Source organism: Dermacentor albipictus, chromosome 10 (genome assembly GCF_038994185.2).
Source record: "Dermacentor albipictus isolate Rhodes 1998 colony chromosome 10, USDA_Dalb.pri_finalv2, whole genome shotgun sequence".
Classification (NCBI taxonomy): domain Eukaryota; kingdom Metazoa; phylum Arthropoda; class Arachnida; order Ixodida; family Ixodidae; genus Dermacentor; species Dermacentor albipictus.
This window is the reverse complement of record NC_091830.1, coordinates 24,235,025-24,255,543: the sequence shown is the minus strand read 5'-3', so window position 1 is coordinate 24,255,543 and position 20,519 is coordinate 24,235,025. Positions and strand designations below refer to the sequence as shown.

General features: G+C 47.2%; 2 protein-coding genes across 2 annotated transcripts in view; one reads left to right on the top strand and one right to left on the bottom strand.

The window, feature by feature from the left end:
* Stip1 (Stress-induced phosphoprotein 1) overlaps positions 1 to 5,456 on the bottom strand; it is a 29,020-nt gene extending 23,564 nt beyond the window's left edge. The window contains exons 1-3 of the mRNA XM_065455996.1: positions 5,299 to 5,456; positions 2,987 to 3,113; positions 1,567 to 1,669 (exon numbers count right to left, since the gene is read on the bottom strand). Of these exons, the coding sequence (XP_065312068.1) occupies positions 1,567 to 1,669; positions 2,987 to 3,113; positions 5,299 to 5,322 (254 nt within the window). The 5' untranslated portion in view covers positions 5,323 to 5,456. The remainder of the gene's footprint in view (positions 1 to 1,566; positions 1,670 to 2,986; positions 3,114 to 5,298) is intronic.
* Positions 5,457 to 7,817: 2,361 nt separating this feature from the next.
* On the top strand, positions 7,818 to 19,558 carry LOC135921695 (uncharacterized). Its single transcript, XM_065455999.1, has 6 exons — positions 7,818 to 8,490; positions 8,762 to 8,988; positions 12,324 to 12,495; positions 15,236 to 15,352; positions 17,160 to 17,272; positions 19,333 to 19,558. Exons 1-6 carry the CDS (start codon positions 7,902 to 7,904, stop codon positions 19,483 to 19,485), a joined length of 1,371 nt encoding a protein of 456 aa, XP_065312071.1. The 5' UTR covers positions 7,818 to 7,901; the 3' UTR covers positions 19,486 to 19,558.
* Positions 19,559 to 20,519: the final 961 nt, after the last annotated feature.

The window sequence follows — 20,519 nt, the reverse complement described above, 5'->3', positions numbered from 1 at the left end:
CCGACTGCAACAAAGCTACCTAGTATGCTGATGGCACATGAACATCAGTCAGCTGCAATGGGAAGGAGCAGAAGATAGTGCTCTGAGCTGGCAGCTCTGCTAGTGTAAGCTGCTTTGCAAACACCTAACAAGCTCAGCAGAAATGTGGGAACTAAGGAATGCCATTGTACTCGCTACTTTTCAGGTGCGAATCCCACTACCTTGCGTAAATAAGGCACGCCATCAATCCTACCCAATCAATGCAGATGGTCAGGCTACAATGTGCCTTATCTCCCACTCGGATAGATCCATGTGGTGAGAGAGGCATTTCACATTATAAATTATGGAGTTTTAAGTGCCAAAACAACTTTCTGATTATGAGGCACGCCGTAGTGGAGGGCTCCGGAAATTTCGACCACCTGGGGTTCTTTAACGTGCACCTAAATCTAAGTACACGGGTGTTTTCGCATTTCGCCCCCATCGAAATGCGGCCGCCTTGGCATTTCACATTGTCAACAGAAAGGCCAAGAGCGCAGCACGTATGAAGCAGTGCTTGACCGCTGCGGTGCAGCGTAGCAGCATATGTTCAAGTGTCTTTGTTTACGCAACTTACATTTTAGGAAACAGCTACAGCTTTTCTGTTCATTTTGGCAGCATGAAGAAAATCGGTAAACCTGAAACTTATTCAATTTTAAAGGGGCCTTGAAACACTTTCTAACTAGTCATAGAATGACCTCTTTATTAAAGTATGTTGCCTCACAAACCTCTTGCCACAACTTTCTCGAATCCTTCAAGCATAAGTGAAGATGCATGTAGCTGTCACGACAAGAAAGCTGGTCAGGGCACCTGTGGAAGCCTCGACAGACTAGACTACGCAGGTACACGCAACCATCATACGTAGACCGGCAGTGCCAAGATGAAATGATTTTTTTTTTCTTTTTGAGATTCAAAGGCATATATAGTTTATTTACTCAAAATTAGCGTAATGGTATTACTGAGAATGTTCTCACGATCACGAAATCAGCCAACAGCTACTGGCAGGCATTACTGCTTGCGATCACGCTGCATGATGACATTGCAGAGGTAGGAGCAACTGATTTTTCTACATTTTTGACCCGAGGCTGTAAATTTTCCTTGCTGCGAGCTGGGCTACAATACTTGCCTCATGTGTTCACAGGAGCATCTACACATTGGCAACAATTTCTCAGTATATTCAAAAAGTGTTTCAGGGCCCCTTAAGTTTGTCTTACATGCACTGTTAATAACAGTATCTCTCCTGCAGACCTAGCAGTTGTAACTCGCATTACAAATACTGCAAGCTACATGATTTGAGATTTTTGCAAATAACCTACACTTCACAAGATATCGGTTCCGAAAGAAAATGTACACTTGTGTCACAATACACACCTTGGGTCGGCTAATTTCCTAAAGTCAAGCACTCGCAATTTATTGCGAACAAAAAGGACAGTCTGAAAATGTAAAATATTAAAGTCGTAGAAATGAAGTTCTCAAGCGCATACCATGCAAAATGGTTAACACTAAAAGACTATTAGAGAAAACACAACAGAAGTTCCACGCAACACTCACTTTGCCATGAGCTTGAAGTCTGCCCTGTTTTCACGGCCAACTTCAATGGCTTGATTGCACTCTGCGATGCACTTCTGGTAATCCTTCTGCTCGAAATAGACGGCTGTCGAACAAGACAAGCGACAACAATCAGCATCCTAACAACATTAACCAGCAGCATATGCAGCCTGCAAAAGAAATTAAGTCCTTGGCCATTCCACAGTTATCACAGCCATCATTCACAGATTCGCTAGCTTGGAGAATCGGTATGTTGTACAACTGTGGTGAATGGAAGAAGCTGGTTTGCGAATTTTCAGAAATAACTGACCTTTTTTATCAACTCCCACTGGTGCCAATTTCGCCTTTTACTATTTAGGCATAAACTTGGTTGAAGCAAGTACTCTTATGACACCTTGCGGCCACATGAGGGTGGCGTAGGTACAATCGCTTCTTTACGATATTTTTGCAAACAGAATCTATTTTTCGTAAAGCTTAACGCAACATTCATAAATGAACAGAACGAGCCCAAAAATTCATAAGCTTTACGAGAAATTTGGGAGACTAAGCAGGTATGGGATAACGACAAATTTTCTCTTGTCCACAGGCGTGAACAATGTACCCCTGTTTTCGAGGTCTGCTATACACAGGTTACACAATGTGACAAGTGTTCAATCTGTAAGTAGCACAAAAGTAGCTACATTTCAGCAATTACTGCATTCAAAAAGGAGTACTGCCATGACTTTTTCAACTGTCATTTTTTGTTTGCATTTACTCAAGGTTAATGCCCTGTACACGCTAGAAAAAAAAAAAAAACTACCAGCAATCATTAGAGCGCCCTATATATTTTCTACATACTTATTTCTACAAACCAGTTTTCGTTTTGTTATATAGGAAGGCGGTAGATGCGTCCTAATGTCACAATGTCACACTATTCTGGCTCACTTTGTTCCCATCACTTAACTGTCACACAAGTGCAGCCAGAAAAAAAAAAACACACATTTCACCATGCCTCTTTATGTCTATCAGCAACAACATCACGCCTAGCCTTACAGAAACTAATTGCCCCAATGTTCATACTTGCCAGGTGCAATTCCTTTAGATGCAAAAAGCACAGGGTAGTTTTTGTACCTCGCAACTAAATGTCAGTACTCATTCAGCTGACAATTACTACCACTCATAAACTGAAACAGTTGGTACAAACAGTGCTCGGCACAACCATCACTGCCTGGCAGCTAAAGCAAGCGCTACGTACAAACTAGCCCACACAAACATCGGTAAATTCCAACAATAACTGCACTGAGCGGCCGCATCACATGACCTCTTGGCTGCTTGCGATAAATTTGTACGCCTTGGAAGGCAGACAATGAGAATGGCACATCTATGCGAAAAAAATTGTGCAGCATCGTTTTTTTTTTTTGGCAAGACAGATCCAACAACGCACCTGCTTTGTTGGTCCTAAATGACATGTCCGTCGGGTCCAGCTCGATGGCCTTGTCATAATGCTGGTGTGCGGCCTCGAAGTTTCGCTTGCGGTATGCCGCATTTCCGGCTTCTTTGGCTGCGAGCGCCTGAAGAAAAAATAATGAAAGCATTTGTTTGCTTTAGGATGATAGTAAAGAGAAACACAAAATTAGTTTTAGATGGCTAAAGCGGTCTTTGAAAAAAAATTTTTGGGGGGGTAATTTCACAGTAATCGGTTGGCTGCTGGAAGAGAAAATGAAGGCTACTGTTCTATTTAAATATTTTTTTTTTTTCAAGACTGTCTTACTCGGCGAGTTAGCACCTCTTTTATGTATGGGGTGTGCCTGTTTTCTCATTTCTAGCCTCCAATCCTGAGCCGACGATAGCGCAGTTTAAAAATGTAGGCCACTCCCGAAAGAGATGCTATCTAAAGTTCCGATGATTTTCCTATGCCCTTCACACGAGAGGCGACACGATAAAAGTGACCAGTGCAGTGATTCAGTCTCCAGCATGTGTATTTTGATACATGCCTACGTCGGTGCAGCATACTGAACATTTATGTGTCCCCTCGCAGCCTGTTACGCCATGCTTGGTAGTTTCTTCTGCAGTAGTGACCTTTGCTAAACCAAGGGCTGCTTCTACGCACCATTTCACACTTAGCAGGAGGCACTGCGGAAGCTATGCAACTAGTGCGGTCATAGAATTCTCACTTTGTGCAATTTGCAGTGTGGTTGTTTTTAACCCGAGATGCTTTCTATGGAACTATCACTTCATATATACAACTTGTCAAAGTAAGGTTACATTAAATTGTGTACTATTTGCACACCACTGTGCTTCCAGTACACACCATGCCATGTTTTATTCACAAGTGCGAGCCATGCACTGTGGCCTCTAGCTGCAGAAACATGTCACTCTGCCCATTCAGTGGCAAATAGGTTTAGATCTGTCACGTCTTTTATGCAGTAATTATGTCAAAGTTTGAGATGTAAGAGTACGAGGCTTAACCTGGGATCAAATTACAGCAGTCTCTAGCCTTCGTGCCATTGCCTGCTATGCATTAAACAGCGCATGGGCGTCTCATCAGAACCTGTCTGGCGTGCTAGAGTATGTAATTCTATTGGTTCGTTAGGATTCTTGATTTTATTGCGAGTAATTCATTCCTGGGTTGGAGCACGGCCTTAGATGCGTGGCCAAGTGATCTAGGAAGCCCAGTAATCGTTTCCTCGCACCGGCAGGTAATCGGACGGAAGCGCTCGCAAGCCGGCCCACGCAAATTCCACTAGTCTAACGGCTAGCACGCATCACTCGAATGGAACGTGTAAATGACAGTGCCTTTCAACGTACAACCGACGCCAAGCACTATCTCCAGCACAAAGCAAACTCGGAAACCTCAGAACACGAAGGCGAAACCCGTGTCTGATCAAAGAACGATAACTACGGGAAGTTGTGGGAGTTTCAAAACGCGATACCTCGGGGTTAGCACGTAAACACGCCCCAGCCGACAGCATGCTAACACCGCATTCAGCAGTTTTTCGAGTAGGAGTCTAAAAGGGAGACGCTGCACGCGTTGAAGAGACGTTCGGCAAACCACACCTCTTCTGGTACCTGGGTGGTACAGAAGCGGAGCTTGAAACCTCAGTGTTCGCCAATCTTCATTAGGTCAACTATGAATCACGCGGGCGACCTTGAAACGTTTAGACTCCCCAACCACAAACAAGCACTCAACAAGGCCGACCAGGCGACGCCACTTAACAACTCCAACGAGCTCAGACCCAGGTGAAGCACTGTTTTTACAAGCTTCCCCAAGCGAGATGTCGGCTTATGCAAATGGACTGGCGTAGGCGACATAATCCGCGGGACAGCGCACGACAGTGACGAAGACTCGTTACCAATGGCAACAAATTAAATACGAACAGCGCCAGGATAAACGCGTCGGAGCCGTGCACACAACTATAAGCCTAACGGGAGAAGCATCCCAAGACACCTCGTGCAAGTGATTTCAGCTTGTTTAGGGGGGAAAAGACACTTTGTGATTTGTAGACGTCGATTCCAGTCAACCTCAATAATCTGAGAGGCTAACGCCTGGACAAAGTGACCAAGCGCAACGGTGCCTAGATTATTATTAACTACGTGATGAAAAAAAATACCGACGCCGGCACTCGTGCTAGAGCGTCCCACGATATCGCTGTTTCGAAGAAGTTACGTAACTCGTGCCCTTCAAACGTTTACCACTTTCTCCTATACGATATGCAGGAAAACAACGGCGGCTTTGGAGTACGTCGTCGTGCTTACCTCTTCACGCCTGTCACCAGCCATGCCCGCAGAACTGCAGAACTCTCTGGAAGCGCCGGTCGCTGACTTCACGCTGCGTGCTTCGGCCGGCTTTCAACTAGTTATCTAACGTGCTCCTGTCGGCTTGAACAATCGCGCTGGCGCCGCTGGCTCGAAGGAAAATTCGAGAAAGACGATCGAGCGCTGCGCCACCTACTCTCAACATAAATGGCCTCCGAGATTGGATGTCAAGACCCCGTCCTCTACTTTCTGGCTCCCGCAATTGCTTCTGCTGCATTAAATTAGCAAAAGCAAAGCCTTTAAAATGTGCAGTTTAAATCCTTGGGACATGGATTTGGACACCACCTAAGGAATAAAAACCTTGTTCATGTTTGATGAGTTCCGGCAGAACTGAAATTTACCCGAAACGAACATTGGTTCTATAAACCACCGTTGCTATAAACGTCCCCTGGAATTGTACTAGAACATCCAGTGAAACTCAAAGACGTTGCAAAGACTTAGGAAAAGTGCAAACACGGGGACCATGGGCGTGTCAATTGAAAACAGCGCAGAGTGCGAATAATTGTGCTCTCTAACTCTCTGTAGACATATTAGTGGCACGGCTACAAATAGGTGACGTAGTAATCGATTTTTCCCAAGCGATGAGTCTCTGTGGGTAGTAAAAGTAAAAATTACGTAACAAACACCATGTTTTGCACGCTTTGAGCAAATCTGACATAACGTACATGTGTCTATAATGCTGCAAACTCAAAAAGAAAAATGAAAAGAACTGGCTGTAATCTTATTTTTGTAAGCCTGCAGTAGAGGGGCCTCCGAGACTTTCCAATAAAGTCGTCGTTACGGGATGCGATTTGGACATAAACAGTGCCAAAATTTATCGGTATTAATGTCGAGCGAGTTGCCAAGGAAAACCCGCACGAAGTGTAAAGAGAACGCTTTCGGTTTATCGCTGAACGTTACGTTTCTTTTCGTGCTCTAACCAAGATGGCGTTGGCCCGGCTTCATTACCGGAACGAATTCTTCACTCCAGGATGCTAGGAAGCCATGCAAAGTGTAGTGTAGCTTTTGCTATACTGTTACTAGGTTGCGCAAATTCCCCAACCAATTCGAACTTGACATTTTGAAAGACAGTTTTTGAAAGACAATTTTCTAGTTGTGAGCGGGAAAGGAGTAGCGCTTGTCTTTGTCAACTCACACAGGAAGAAACGAAAAAACCAATTAATTCCTCTAGTTTGTTCACTTGCCAGATATTGGTGGAGGTGTTACTAAAGCAGCAAAATGTTTTACCGCTACTGCAATTCTTTTAACAGAACTAGAGCCGCAATATGCACATACTGCACGAAATTGAACAACGTTCCAACGTGAATACGTCGTTCAGTAAATGCACATCTGTACTATTTTGCAGCACGACACGCACCAACATTCTCAGTTACTGTTTTTAATAAAGAATGAAGACGTCTTTTGAAGGACTACGGGAAACGTTGGTCGATGACAGAAGCATTCATTTCGCTATCTCTGTTAATGTGAACAAATGACATTGCTCGCCTGCAGCACTCATACGTGGCCAAACGCACGCACTCACGCACAGGCATACAGGCTCTTGAAGTGTCAAATAACTACTCTTCAGGAGTGGGACCACCGGTACACTCTTAAAGCATTTGGGGTGTATACGGGTATATTTGTCCCACAACAATCGTCACCTGCCTTGCTCGCGTTTATTGCTCTGTTTCTCTGGTTCCGCATTTCCAGGGGACCATGTTGGCGTCAATTAAGGAGCCTCGTTGAAGAGCGCCACATAGGTACGCAATGTCCAACTTGGACATACCCAATGGCTCCGTTGGTCCGACGGCTCGTCTCGAACTCTAGTTCCATCCGCACAGCAACCTGACGCGATGTCCATTCGACCATGGACTGCCCAGAGACCAACGTTCGTGGGTAAACGGTTAGAGACATAGATAGATAGATAGATAGATAGATAGATAGATAGATAGATAGATAGATAGATAGATAGATAGATAGATAGATAGATAGATAGATAGATAGATAGATAGACAGACAGACAGACAGACAGACAGACAGACAGACAGACAGACAGATAGATAGATAGATAGATAGATAGATAGATAGATAGATAGATAGATAGATAGATAGATAGATAGATAGATAGATAGATAGATAGATAGATAGATAGATAGATAGATAGATAGATAGATAGATGCCGGAAAGTAGGTGAAACCCTAAGAAGATAATCGCTACGCTAATCCGACCCTGGACCCTGTCAAGTTGCGCCATGCCTTTAGATTGCGCCATGGATGCTGTCAGAATCTGCAATACTGGGATTTTGAGCCAATGAAAGAGGGAGTGTCCGCCCTGTGAGCCGATATCACAGCTTACAAGCTGGCGAATAGCGGAATTTTAACTCTCGGCAGGATTTATGAAAAGCTGATTGTGTGCCAACACCCTAGACCCACCAGCCGATATTGGGGTCCGCAAACCGACGAAGAAGAAGAGGACGAAGGGGGAAGGAGCCATTCCGATAACTCGGTCCCTCCGAAGCCGTGGATTAACTTTCGTGAATTTTCTTTTCTTTTTCCCCTCCCGATATGACAAAGCGCCTCTCCACCCCGAGGCTTCGCCGATACGGCTTCGTGGCGTGCGCCGACGCCGTGGGACGAAGAAGAAGAGGAAGACGACGACGACCGCGGACGACACGGCGCCGACGTCCGGGAGCCCACGTCGCTCCAAGCTCCGCGCGAAGCGGACGACGCGGGCGTGCTCGCCAGGCCACCATGCGTCGCGGTACCGCCCCCTGCACGCCGTCGTCGAGGTACGCCCGGAGAAGAACAGTGTCGACGCCTCCACAGGCTGGGATTAACAGCGGCCTCGGAGCGGCGTTGATCCTGCTGTCCTGGGCGCTGGCTCTTCCAGCTGCCGGCGAACCGCAGGGCAGCTTCGAGCGCCTGATGGAGGCCGCCGGGAAGTCGTCCCACAGGCGTCGCGACCCGGCCGACCTGGACGACGGCAGCTACCGGTATCCGCGGAGCAGCTTCGACCGTTCGGACGACCTGGACGACGCGGGCTTCCAGGAGCCCCCGCGCAGCTTCGAGCGACTGATGGCCCATGGTGCCGGGGAGTCCTCGTCACCCATCAAGCGCACCAAGCCTGCCGACATGGACGGTAGCTACCGGGCGTGTGAGTATATACATGTATATCGATGCGCCCGTACCGTGATGTGTATACTGCATGACGTTTTCTACACAACTTTACAACAGACGCACTGTAGTATCCAGCGGAGCTGTAAGTACGGAGGTTCAGAGAGGTGTGAGAATTTAGGGTATAGCAGCTGGAGGCGATGGGCGGCAAGAGGGCGGCGGGCACAGCAGGAACGTGACCACCCTTCGCCCCGTTAAGATTTCTTTGCAGCATACAGTGAAGGTATACACGCGCCTGGTCTTACGCGCAGACTACATGAACGACTACTGCAACGCGGGCCAGAAGGCGCTGCCCGTGCACCTGCAGCTGAACAGCGACCAGGCGGGCGTCGTGCTCTACTCGCACCGGCGCAATTCGACGCCCCGCTCGAGCGTCTGTCAGCTGCCCTTCCAGGTGGAGAACGCCGCCAAGTTCACGCTCTCCTTCCGGTTCTTCGACACCGTCTCCGAGTCCTTCATCTGCTTCATGTACCTGGAGGCGAGTTCTCCCGCGCGAACTGAAATGCGTAATGGACACGAGCAATATGAGAAGGAATTCAGGGCCAAATTCGTTTTTATGCGAAGCATATTACGAGAGCTCAACCCAGCTCCTCAGGCGCGGCGGTGTCGCCTTGAAACCACGTGACACCGTGACGTCACGACAGAGGAGAAGTGGCTTTGGCTCAACTCTTGCAAGACGGGCTGGGTGGGAATCGAACCAGGGTCTCCGGAGTGTGGGACGGAGACGCTACCACTGAGCCACGAGTACAACGCTTCAAAGCGGTACAAAAGCGCCTCTAGTGAATGCGGTGTTGCCTTAGAAACGAGCTGTTTCTAAGGCGTGCGTCTCTTGCTCAGGCGCACATTTCGTTGCCGCGCCGAACGCTGCTTTGCTCGACGCTCACCGCGTCCAATGCGGGGCGCGTAGTCGCTGCCCTGTAGCCCATTGTCTTACACCCCTTGGCGGGTCGACGGGAACGCTGTCGCGTTCCACTCTTGAAGGCGAAGCAGTAATGCATGAGTTGTTTCTTCGTCTAGCCGAACCAAATATAGCCAAGCAACAGCAGTTCACCAGGCTAAACAGTGGTTCAACAACTAAAATAAAGGCTAGTATGCTTCGCATCCTGGGCTTAACCTTACCTAAGCCACAGCCATTTTTTCAACAACTATATACACTCGCGATGTATGAATTCAAATCTGACACGCTTATCGGGACACTATAGGGAGATAGAAAAAAAGATGACAGTCACTTTAGCATACACTAATGAGGATGAAGGCGAAATCCTGCGCGTTCACGAGACATTACTTGGCATTCTCATTCGAATGAGTTGTCATAATACTTCTTATTACTTTTCTCCCACCAAAGTTCGTAGGTTCGAGTGCCTTAATTAACCATATCTTAACTACACGAACGTTTATTAACACAGCCCTAATTAACGCCATCAGTCGTGGTTTCGAGTGCCTTAATTAACTCTAGTTTAACTGTGCCTTAATTCGCCTTAGTTAATATCAAAGGTTATGGGTATGAGTGCTAAATTGACTCTATCCTAATTAGCTGCGCATTGACTTCACCTTAACAACAATGTTCGTGGGTTAGAGTGTATTAAATCTACCTTAATTAAGGTAGAGTTAATTAAAGCACTCGAACCCACAAGCTTTGTTGGTGACACCACGTGGCATGGTGACACCACGAATTTTGTTGCCATAACGCCGTACATCAGATTTTTCGACCCATGAGCCACCTAAGACTTTCACCTTAATAATTTCAGCTGCAATACTAAATTTCTTTTACACTATATCAGCAAAGCAACTCATACCTTCTGAAGAGGATTCGCAAAAGCTGAATGCGGGTGGCGACGCCGCCTTGAAGTCCCCGCACCAGCTCGACGTGACGTCACAGGTTTAGACGGCGTCTGCGAGAGCTCAGTTGATTTTTTTATCGGTAAAGATCGACTACACTGTGTTCTCGATAAGCCAAAGACTAACCTCATCAAGTTTGAATAACATTTATTGAGCTACAACGCCGCAGATACGATTTATATTTCAAATCCGTGACGTCACACATACTGGTGCAGTGGTTTCGGCGTGAATGCCAAGAAATTGAACTTTGGCCTACATTTTATCTTCTTTTAATCAATTTAGCACAGTGAAACTGACGAAACTAGAACTTGGAAAAATACTTTATCAGTATATGCTTATTGGGCCTTTAATATGCGTGAACTAGCTCTCCCATTGAACGTTAATTGAGACTCACGCAGCACTTTTAGGCGGGGCACGCGTATTCAGCCAACTAAGCCATCTTGAAATCAATTTGAGTGCTCCCTTACGTATTGCTCGAGGGGTACCTTCGTTGCCACCACTACGAAAAATTCAAAGTGAGAAGAAAATACAACCGACAATTGTTTTGAAGTAAACTGCGTCTCGACTTTGTGAAACGAATGTTTTATGGGCGCCGCCTCGGAAAGAAATGAACGGCTTTACTAAGTTGTTTCATGCACCTCTCGCTGTAGACGTTTTCTAAACGTAACTCGAAGACATTTTGAATATTTCTTGCGCAGCTGCCGACGTTGCGGCTCATTTTACTGGTGTGTGAAACCTTATTTGATAGGTAGGTGGAGGAGACGGCACTAGACGTGGGCCTGTGAAAATGCGGCAAAACAAAAGCGAAAACATCGACGTTCTGACAAGCGTGTATAACTTGACGTGTAGGATGGTGTCGGCTAGCAGAAGACAGTGATTAGGAGGTCGGTGCAAGAGCCTGCTTCATAGTCCAATTATTATGATTATGTAGCTTGAATACTCACGATTATATCTTAGCAGCTAAGTATGAACTAGTATTCTACATCGAAATGTTAGCATTCGTATTATTATTGTTGATTAATTATTAATATTACATTATATTAATTAATGATTACATTATTATTATTATTATTATTATTATTATTATTATTATTATTATTATTATTATTATTATTAACATTAAGCATTAAATATTAGCATTACTGCATGCTAATATGGGGAAACACGACAGCATCAAACTTGCAGAAACTCTTCCTTATTCAGAAAAAAGCACTTAGATCAATAGAAAATTCCTCGTTCTTAGAACACACAGAACCACTCTTTCACAAACATAAAATTCTAAGAAATCCACAATATATACAAATACAAATTATTAAGAACCTATAATAACTCCACATTAGGTAGGGCGGAATTATTTGAAGAATTATAAAATCTCAGGAAAAGTACAATTTCCTACCCTTTCCGATATCAACCGCCATACTACGTTCCCTTCTCGCGCACCCATTATGGGAAAGAAAAACTTGACTACACTCTATATAGCAACTACACTAAATGAGCTAGACCGGAAAAATGTGGACGTTCTGGCCCTTACTAACAAAACCTTATTTGACCTGTTTGTTTGACTGTATTAAAACTGCTTATGCTTCTAATTGTTCATTGAAATATGTATGCTGTGTAATTGTTCTTGTAAGTTGCCATTTGTGATGGAAGTGTCTGATCATTTATTTATTTGCTGATGGTTACATAACTGAATCCTTATACCAAATCGTCGTGTCACTGCTGCTGTACGGTTGGCTAGGGCTTAGTCAAGCTGCACAGATGCAGCTTTTTTTTTTCTGGCCCCCTATTTTCGCAGTAACAATGTACTGTCTGCGGCAAAAATAAAACTTGATTGATTGAATCTTATATGTGACACGCAGTGAAAGCGAGGGGAAATGTCGCTGTTGCCCACAGCCCCGGGCTCGCAACACTCTCTCGAAACCGTACACATTAACCATCCGCGCTACTTATAGCACGTACGGATCTGTGGTGCAGTTGGTGTCCAGCACCGAGACGACAGACCTGCTCTGCGGCAAGGACTACACGGGCACCAAGAGCATGGTCAAGGCTAGCTCGTCTCTGACGCTACGCTGGACGGTGTCCGCCCGGGAGGTGCTCAAGCGGCTCGGAGGCTTCGAGATCGTGATCACCGGATTCCAGCAGCCCGGTGAGATACACGATCGCGCGCTGTGTATGGAGACCCTTTGCGGGGGATACCAATGCCAGCTTTACTACACAGCAAGTACACTCTGAAAAAAGTTTACGCTCTTTGGGGCTTGTCCCCAAACAATAGACAGTTTTAGCAGTCCTTCCATGTTTTTTCATGGAAGGACTCTGCACGTACGTAGAGGCTTTGCGTACGTAGATCTTCTACGTGTCAGCAGTGCGCATGCGTAGAACGTAGCGCGCGCGCGCACGTCTCACGGATGTACGTGAGATTCAATTGTGCGTGCGTTTCTTGCGCACGTAGACAGCTTCGCGCGGGAGTTCCGCGAGATCACGAACAAGCGATAGCGGGCCGCGCGCGCAGACGGCTTGCATCGAAACACGGCGACAGGATTGAATTGGCTACCGCCGTGTTCACATTTCCCGACAGATGGAGCTACGGGGTCCCTCTTGGTAGAGTTACTGTATATGCTACCGTAGCACATACAGGAACTCTACCTCTTGGCGTGCGTTGCGTACGTGTAGCTAAAAGTGTTTCAGATGGCGTGCACGTAAGGTACGTAGGCTTTTCACGTTTGCGTACGTGAAACATCTACGTACGTGTAACTAAAACTGTCTAATAATCGCCATCTGCCTTGCTTGCGCTTCCTCTCTTGAAAACTAGGCACTCGCTACTTTCCTGTCGATAATGCTGTGTCAAGCTGATAACACACAAGTCGTTCGTGACTAGGAAGTACCGGGCTCGCAGCGTTAAACAAAGGAAATGCCGGCATACATACGACGATTATCGTTTGGGGACAAAATACAACCAAAAGGGTGTAAACTTTTTTTAGAGCGTAGTTATTCTGCAGCTTAATCGATTGGCTGGCTAGTCGACTGGTTGGGTTGAAATAAAAGGCGCTGCAGAACAATAATGAAATAGCCTAGATTTCACGCATTTCACACCTAAATAATGTTGGTAACTCCTCTCCAGTACCACCGGCCACTGAATTTACCTATTTCTGGCGCTTTATTTTACCCTCGTATTGAAATTCATGTACAATTTTACCAAAAACGGAACAAGGTAAGGCTGTGATCATCATCACCATCAACCTGTTTTATCGCCGACCGTCCATCGAGCCTGTTGCTTATCAAGGACGACGGTGCTTCCTTTCCGTGTGCCAACGCCAAAGATGCTGACGCACGGTGAAGCCTCTCATTTCGCCATGGTCCACGCGTATAAGGTTCTTTCGCACGAAGCGCGGTAGAGGGCGCTGCAATACGATAGCACATGAGCGCAGTCACGTGACTATTTTACATTTCGCGGGCTTTCTTTTAAACACCGAAAAAAAGAAATCACGCAACATGTACGTTGCAACAAAAAATTGGATCGGTCATTTCTGAAGCCCGTCTACAGCGCAACGAAACGCACTTGGCCTTAAAGTGAATATTACAAATTTCGCATAATTAATCTTAGTTAATTAACTAATTAAGCGGAATATAAGAACATGCTCTAAGGAGTGCCACATGACGGCAAACCATATGCCGTTGGTTTCATTCAGCTGCGGTGAACCATTTTTTAAAAAAAGATCCTTGATTGAAAACGTGAACCACCCTGATAAGTACTTTAGTTATTGTACTTACCACCACATGTATTATTAGTCTTGTAGCCCCCTTTACACAATGCTCCAACGAGGAGCCTGTGAGGCGCGATAAATAAATAAATAAATAAATAAATAAATAAATTAATTAATTAATTAAAAAGTAAATAATAAGTAAATGACTAAATAACTAAATAAATAAATCTGTGAGAGATTACACCAAAATTATATTTCCGTTCACTTGACACGGAAAATGATAATTATTGCCGAACAAAATGATTGGCCCCCCAACTTTCCTTCTCTTTCTTTTTTCCATTTCGCGCCAAAACCCAATTGCCTTACATCAATCACTATTTATGATTGATTCTGAGTAGTTTTCTAAAATTTAATTGGGTCGTTTTAAGCAGGAAGTGTTTTCTGAAAATTGCAGGGTAGCGGTACAAGTCAGTGGTATTAAGAATGCGATGTAGTCCTGCAATGCAGTTTGCCGATAAGCAATTTTAGACTCGAGTCAAGGCGGTTAACTTTGCCAACTACATCAGGGTGGCGTGCCCAGCCACCTTGAGGGTTTTGCAATTTCAAAAACGGAATCTACTAACACAGTTTATAACACTTACTATTAGACGTACGTAAAACGTAACATTCACACAGAGAGACGCATAGAAGGCCGGTGAAGTACTCTAGGTGAAAGTCTTTGACGAACAGCTTGAATGTGCCTTAAAGGCTTAAAATACTAATGCAGTCGTTACTGAATATTGTACCGCATTTTGTACTTCACGAGACAGTTTTTATTTCATATGAAGCAATAAATAAAATGAGATCGAAGCAGCGCATTTTCAACTGGTGGCATGCAACATTGGATGACCTCCCGTACAGCATCGAAGCTGTCACCAGTCCATCAACCGCCATGCACAGACGCCGTCACGACGTTTTCTACAACGTTGTCGGCCCCATGAATTGTATTTTTGCCTTACTCCAACCTCTTCTGCAATACCCCCAGTATGAGACCCTTAAGGAAACAAAGTGAAAGTGAAGACGCACAGCCCATATGACCCACGGTATATATTGGGCGTGTTCAGACAACGCCGCTATCGCTGGAACCGCGACTCCATCATTCACTGTTATGAAAGTCAACGGTTACCGTTTCTCCGCGCGACGCAGAGTCCAGCGGCTGTGCCAAGGGCATGACCCGCTGCACCAACGACCGCTGCGTCTGGAGCGGCTTTAAGTGCGACGGCAAGGACAACTGCGGCGACTTCAGCGACGAACGACTCTGCTGTGAGTGCGAACGCTTGCTACTCGGATTGTCGAGTCGAGTCGATTCTGCTGTGAGTGCGGACGCTTGCTACTCGGATTGTCGAGTCGGTCGAGTCGACTGTGCTGTGAGTGCGGACGCTTGCTACTCGGATTGTCGAGTCGAGTCGGTCGAGTCGACTCTGCTGTGAGTGCGGACGCTTGCTACTCGGATTGTCGAGTCGGTCGAGTCGACTCTGCTGTGAGTGCGGACGCTTGCTACTCGGATTGTCGAGTCGGTCGAGTCGACTGTGCTGTGAGTGCGGACGCTTGCTACTCGGAATGTCGAGTCGGTCGAGTCGACTGTGCTGTGAGTGCGGACGCTTGCTACTCGGAATGTCGAGTCGGTCGAGTCGACTCTGCTGTGAGTGCGGACGCTTGCTACTCGGATTGTCGAGTCGGTCGAGTCGACTGTGCTGTGAGTGCGGACGCTTGCTACTCGGAATGTCGAGTCGGTCGAGTCGACTCTGCTGTGAGTGCGGACGCTTGCTACTCGGATTGTCGAGTCGGTCGAGTCGACTCTGCTGTGAGTGCGGACGCTTGCTACTCGGATTGTCGAGTCGAGTCGGTCGAGTCGGCATGACTCGACCGACTCGACTCGACAATCCGAGTTTTTAATTTTGCACGGGATTCATGTTACAAAAAGTTAGGTGTGCAGATGGCGGACGCAAGAAGAGGGAAATGAACAGCACGAACACCGACTATGATATGAAAAGATCGCACAGTGGCGGTATACGATGAATACTAACATAAATTACTACTAACTATAGCTCAACTTTCAGTTATTCTAAGCTTCCACATAAGGATTAGCGCCACCACTTCCGAAAACGGACTCAGAATCGCTTGCGCAAACTGCGTGTGATGTTTGCTGCTCGATGCTTGCACACAACCTCCCCTTTTATCTCAATAAATACGAAGATGTCGATCACCGCAGTCGAAAGCTGCTACGGTCAGACTTCGTTCATTCGTGATGCCTTCCGCTCTTCTTGTGCTGACTGCTAATGTATGCTCATAGCCAATTTCATTATAATTATCAATTACGTTCCTCTATGACGTTGTCAAGCTGTCCAACATGTCGAACCTACGTCTACTGTTGCAAGATGTTCCAACTATTTACAACTCTCTTTTGCGTTCTTGCTCTCTATTGTGGAGAACAATGCTGAACTATCTTACTCGTATTCTTTTCTTCAAGTGTCGCACTTTCAGCAATTCCAGCGTTCGTTTGCTTTTAGTTATTACCTGTACGGTTAACTCTGCACACAATGTTTCCCCTGCTGTCGTCATGTAATATCTTTCGAGACACGTCAAGCCACTTATGTAGCTTTCAGCCTAGAATCAACATTCAATATCTTTGAAAAATAACAGTTTTTATTTAATTTGCTTTCACATAACACCGTGTTTTTTGTTTACAATTGTTATTGCTTTTAATGGTTATCTGTTATTTGATCTTTTTGAAATAGTTTGTATATTTAGTTATCACAGTTTTCTTTTGTCGCCAACCCGATAGAAAAGGTATGCGTGCAATTAGTAATAATCATCGTCATCATTATTATCGTTTTTCAGATTACACTGCAATAAACAAAGTAAAACCTTATTACAGTTATTTGTCGCCCACCCGGTTCTCTTGGTATTCCCTTAGCAACCACGATCATAATCGTCGTCATCGGGTCCCAGCAAGTTTTCAAATATAGAGATTACATCTATAACGCAGCTTTTAACCCTGACGATGACTAAGCATGTTGTTTACGTGGCTGACATCAGCGCTCAGCCTCAAGCATTCTCTTCCTCGCAGTCGCCGGCAAGCAAGACTTCACGCTGTACCTGATCGCGCTGTTCGTCATCACGCTCATGCTTCTGGCCATCGGCGTCGTTTTCAAGATCATGTACAACAAGTACCCCGTAGTGGTGAGTCGAACCCGAATACTATAGCGAACACGGATAACGCGAATTACCCTCTCAATCGAACACGCGGAACTCGCTGTCCAATACTAATGTAAAATATAACTCGCTCATAGAGAGTGGGGCATGTTTGTTATATCGAACTCTCGCGTTTGCTGCCATCACATTCGGATTCAGCGTAGCAGAGGGCGGCAGAAAGTTAGGTGGGCGGATGAGATTAAGAGGTTTGCAGGGACAATATGGCCACAATTAACCCATGACCGGGCTAGTTGGAGAAGTATAGGAGATGCCTTTGCCCTGCAGTGGGCGTAGCCAGGCTGCTGCTGATGATGATGAGTTGTACATACTGGCCTGGCGTGGTCATACTTGGCCCTTGCGCCACAAAACACCATAAATTCATCAGTTGTACATACTTGGATGGGTGTCATATACAGGAAGGGGTCCCATAGCCGGATGCTGTACGAGGTCCTCCCATCATGATAAAATTAATTCGCAGATAGCAATGACAAAATTCTGGGGTTTTACGTGCCAGAACCATGATTTGATTGTGACTGTGAGGCACGTCGTAGTGAGAGACTCCGAATTAATTTCGACCACCTGGTTGTGGAAACCTACGCTGCGGAAATCGTCGGTTGTTTAGCGTGCACCCAGTGCACGATACACGGGCATTTTGCCCCCATCGGATTGCGGCAGCCGCAGCCGGGGTATATGATCCCGCGACCTCGTGCTTGGCAGCGGAACGCGAAAGCTACTGAGCAGCTACGTTCACTCGAAAGAATAAGTTGGAATGACAAAACAAATTATCCAGTTTTGACGCATACCCCAGCCCATCCAATCAAACATTCAGCAGCAGCCGAAATGGACATGTCCACATGGACACTTGCAGAATAGCCCCCCTCAACATTTTAGGGTATCAGACTCACCCTATAGCATATACGATTACGTTGGCCATTACATGACTTCTTTAAAAGGCGAAAGCCTTAGATCTCCGTTTCAAGGTCGCGTTGTGAGGTACAGAAAATCGGAGCGCTCGTGCCATTGCGCGCCTTCGTCGTCGTCGTCTTCCACATCGATGCCACTAATCATGCCAAAAAGAAATGCACGGCTAATTAATATAGAGTTAACTAAGCTACTAGAACCCACGACCTTCGGTGTTAATTAGGACGAAGTTGATTAAGCCTCCGTCAAGGCGGCTTTAATTAAGGCACTGGTAACCACGACCTTCAGTGGGAAAAAACAAATAATAAGAAGTTCGAAAAGTGACCACGCATTCGAATGAACATAAATTATGGGGTTTTACGTGCCGAAACCACTTTCTGATTATAAGGCACGCCGTAGTGGGGGACTCAGGAAATGTAGACCACCTGGAGTTCTTTAACGTGCACTCAAGTCCAAGTACACTGGTGTTTTCGCATTTCGCCCCCATCGGAATGCGGCCGCCCTGGCCGGGATTCGATCCCGCTACCTCCGTACCTAGCAGCCCAACACCACAGCCACTAAGCAACCATGGCGGGTGCGCATTCGAATGAGAATGTCGAGCAATTTAGCGGATGCCTCTCGAGCGCGCAAGCTTTCTCCTTCACCCTCTTCGGCGTGTGCTAAGGTGAACGTCAATATTGATTTTTATTGCGAAAGCAATACTGCTCGCACTTTCGGCCCATCTGTGGTCGTGGCGCCTCCTTACACAGCTGCGCGTCACGTGACCGTCTGACGTCACGCCAGACCGAGAGACGGGGCCCCAGCTCGCGGCATCGATGGTGGAGGCGAAGCCTTGCGCGCCGCTGCTGCGGCGCTACCCAGAGAGGGCGCTCGCTGGTGTGACGTCACGCTAGGAGGATAAATGGGGCTACAGCTCGGCTCCTCGCAGTGGTCGGCGCGCTGCCTTGCGCCATGTCGGATGATGTGTAGCCATAAGTTTAACAAAGGGCAACCATGTCCACACCATCAGCCGAACCAAGGCGCAGCCAAGGGTATTGCTTTCGCAATCTTCCAGGCTTAACCAAGCTAAGCCTTCAGCCAATTTTTTTACGCATTCCGAAACCGACGCGACGGTTTTGCGCGCGCAGATCGCCGGAGGTCCGGAGCCCGTGGACGCGAACCGCGAAGGGATGGTGCAGACCGTGCTGTTGCCGGGGCCCCCGCCCGCCATGGTCGTGCGTCGGAAGGGCTCGGTGCAAGACTCCACGGGCCGTCCCAGGGCCGGGAGCGTCGTCAGATGAGGCTCGCCACGTGTGGCGCCTATATAACGTATCGCCGCACCGCGCACAACGAAATAAAAATTTACGGAAACGAGCCGCGTCCGCAGCGTCTCGCTATACCCTCGCAGGTTTGAGCGAATCTGTTCGCCGCCACGGTTTCGGACATGCATGCCCTTCCTGGGACAAGGGCTTTCATAATGGCGATCGGCGCTCTACGCGAAACAACGGACAGACAACAAAATTCGGGGAGATACGTAAGTACTTCTTGCGAGTCGTGAAAGCGAAAGCATTAATGTGCAATTGAACGCCGATGGGCGGTCCTTCGAGTAATGAACTCCTCGCGGGCAAGCGGGCGCGTTTTGATTTGGCCGTTAGATAGCAGGCGAGAGCTAGCGCGGAAAAGAAGGCGAGGATGACACAGACTCGCGAAATCGAGATTGAACTGTCGTCGCTCTGACGCCTCTCTCCCCTCGAGCAACACCTGGCGCGCTACTGGTGCAGCACGTGACCCCGCCACTGGGGCAGCACGTGACCCCGCTACTGGTCCAGCACGTGACACAGCTACTGGTCCAGCACGTGACCCCTAGCTTTCAACCACTCTGCTCCATCGAGGCACGCTCGTGACGTCACGTCGCCGCCAATGTGCAGCACGTGACCCCCATACTGGTGCAACACGTGACCCCTTTCGTCGGCTCTGATCCATCGAGGCGCGCTCGTGTCTTGGCGTCGCTAAAGCCCCTTAAACTTCGTAAAGTAGTGCCACGCTTTGAAGAATGCCGCCGCCTCCTCGCGCGCTCTGGCCGAGGCCGACGCCGCGTCGCTATTGGCCTAATAGCATCACGTGGGCCCTGGCGCCGTGCATCAGCGCCATTTTTGGTCGAGGCGCGTCTACGGAGTGGCGAGGAGGGCACGTTGACGCCGTTCCTGCGCTCGAGCAGTGTAGGCGGCGCCACGGTCGAGGAGGGAGTGGGACGGAGAGGAGAAACGAGGCGGAGTGAAGGCGGAGGAGGAGAGTGTCGCAACTTTACGAAGTTTAAGGGGTTTTAGGCGTCGCC

Coding starts and splice junctions, on each gene's coding strand:
- LOC135921695 (XM_065455999.1), top strand. CDS start 7,902: ATGACAAAGCGCCTCTCCACCCCGAGGCTTCGCCGATACGGCTTCGTG. Junction 12,496..15,235: donor CACCGGATTCCAGCAGCCCG/GTGAGATACACG, acceptor CGCGCGACGCAG/AGTCCAGCGGCTGTGCCAAG. Junction 17,273..19,332: donor ACAACAAGTACCCCGTAGTG/GTGAGTCGAACC, acceptor TTGCGCGCGCAG/ATCGCCGGAGGTCCGGAGCC.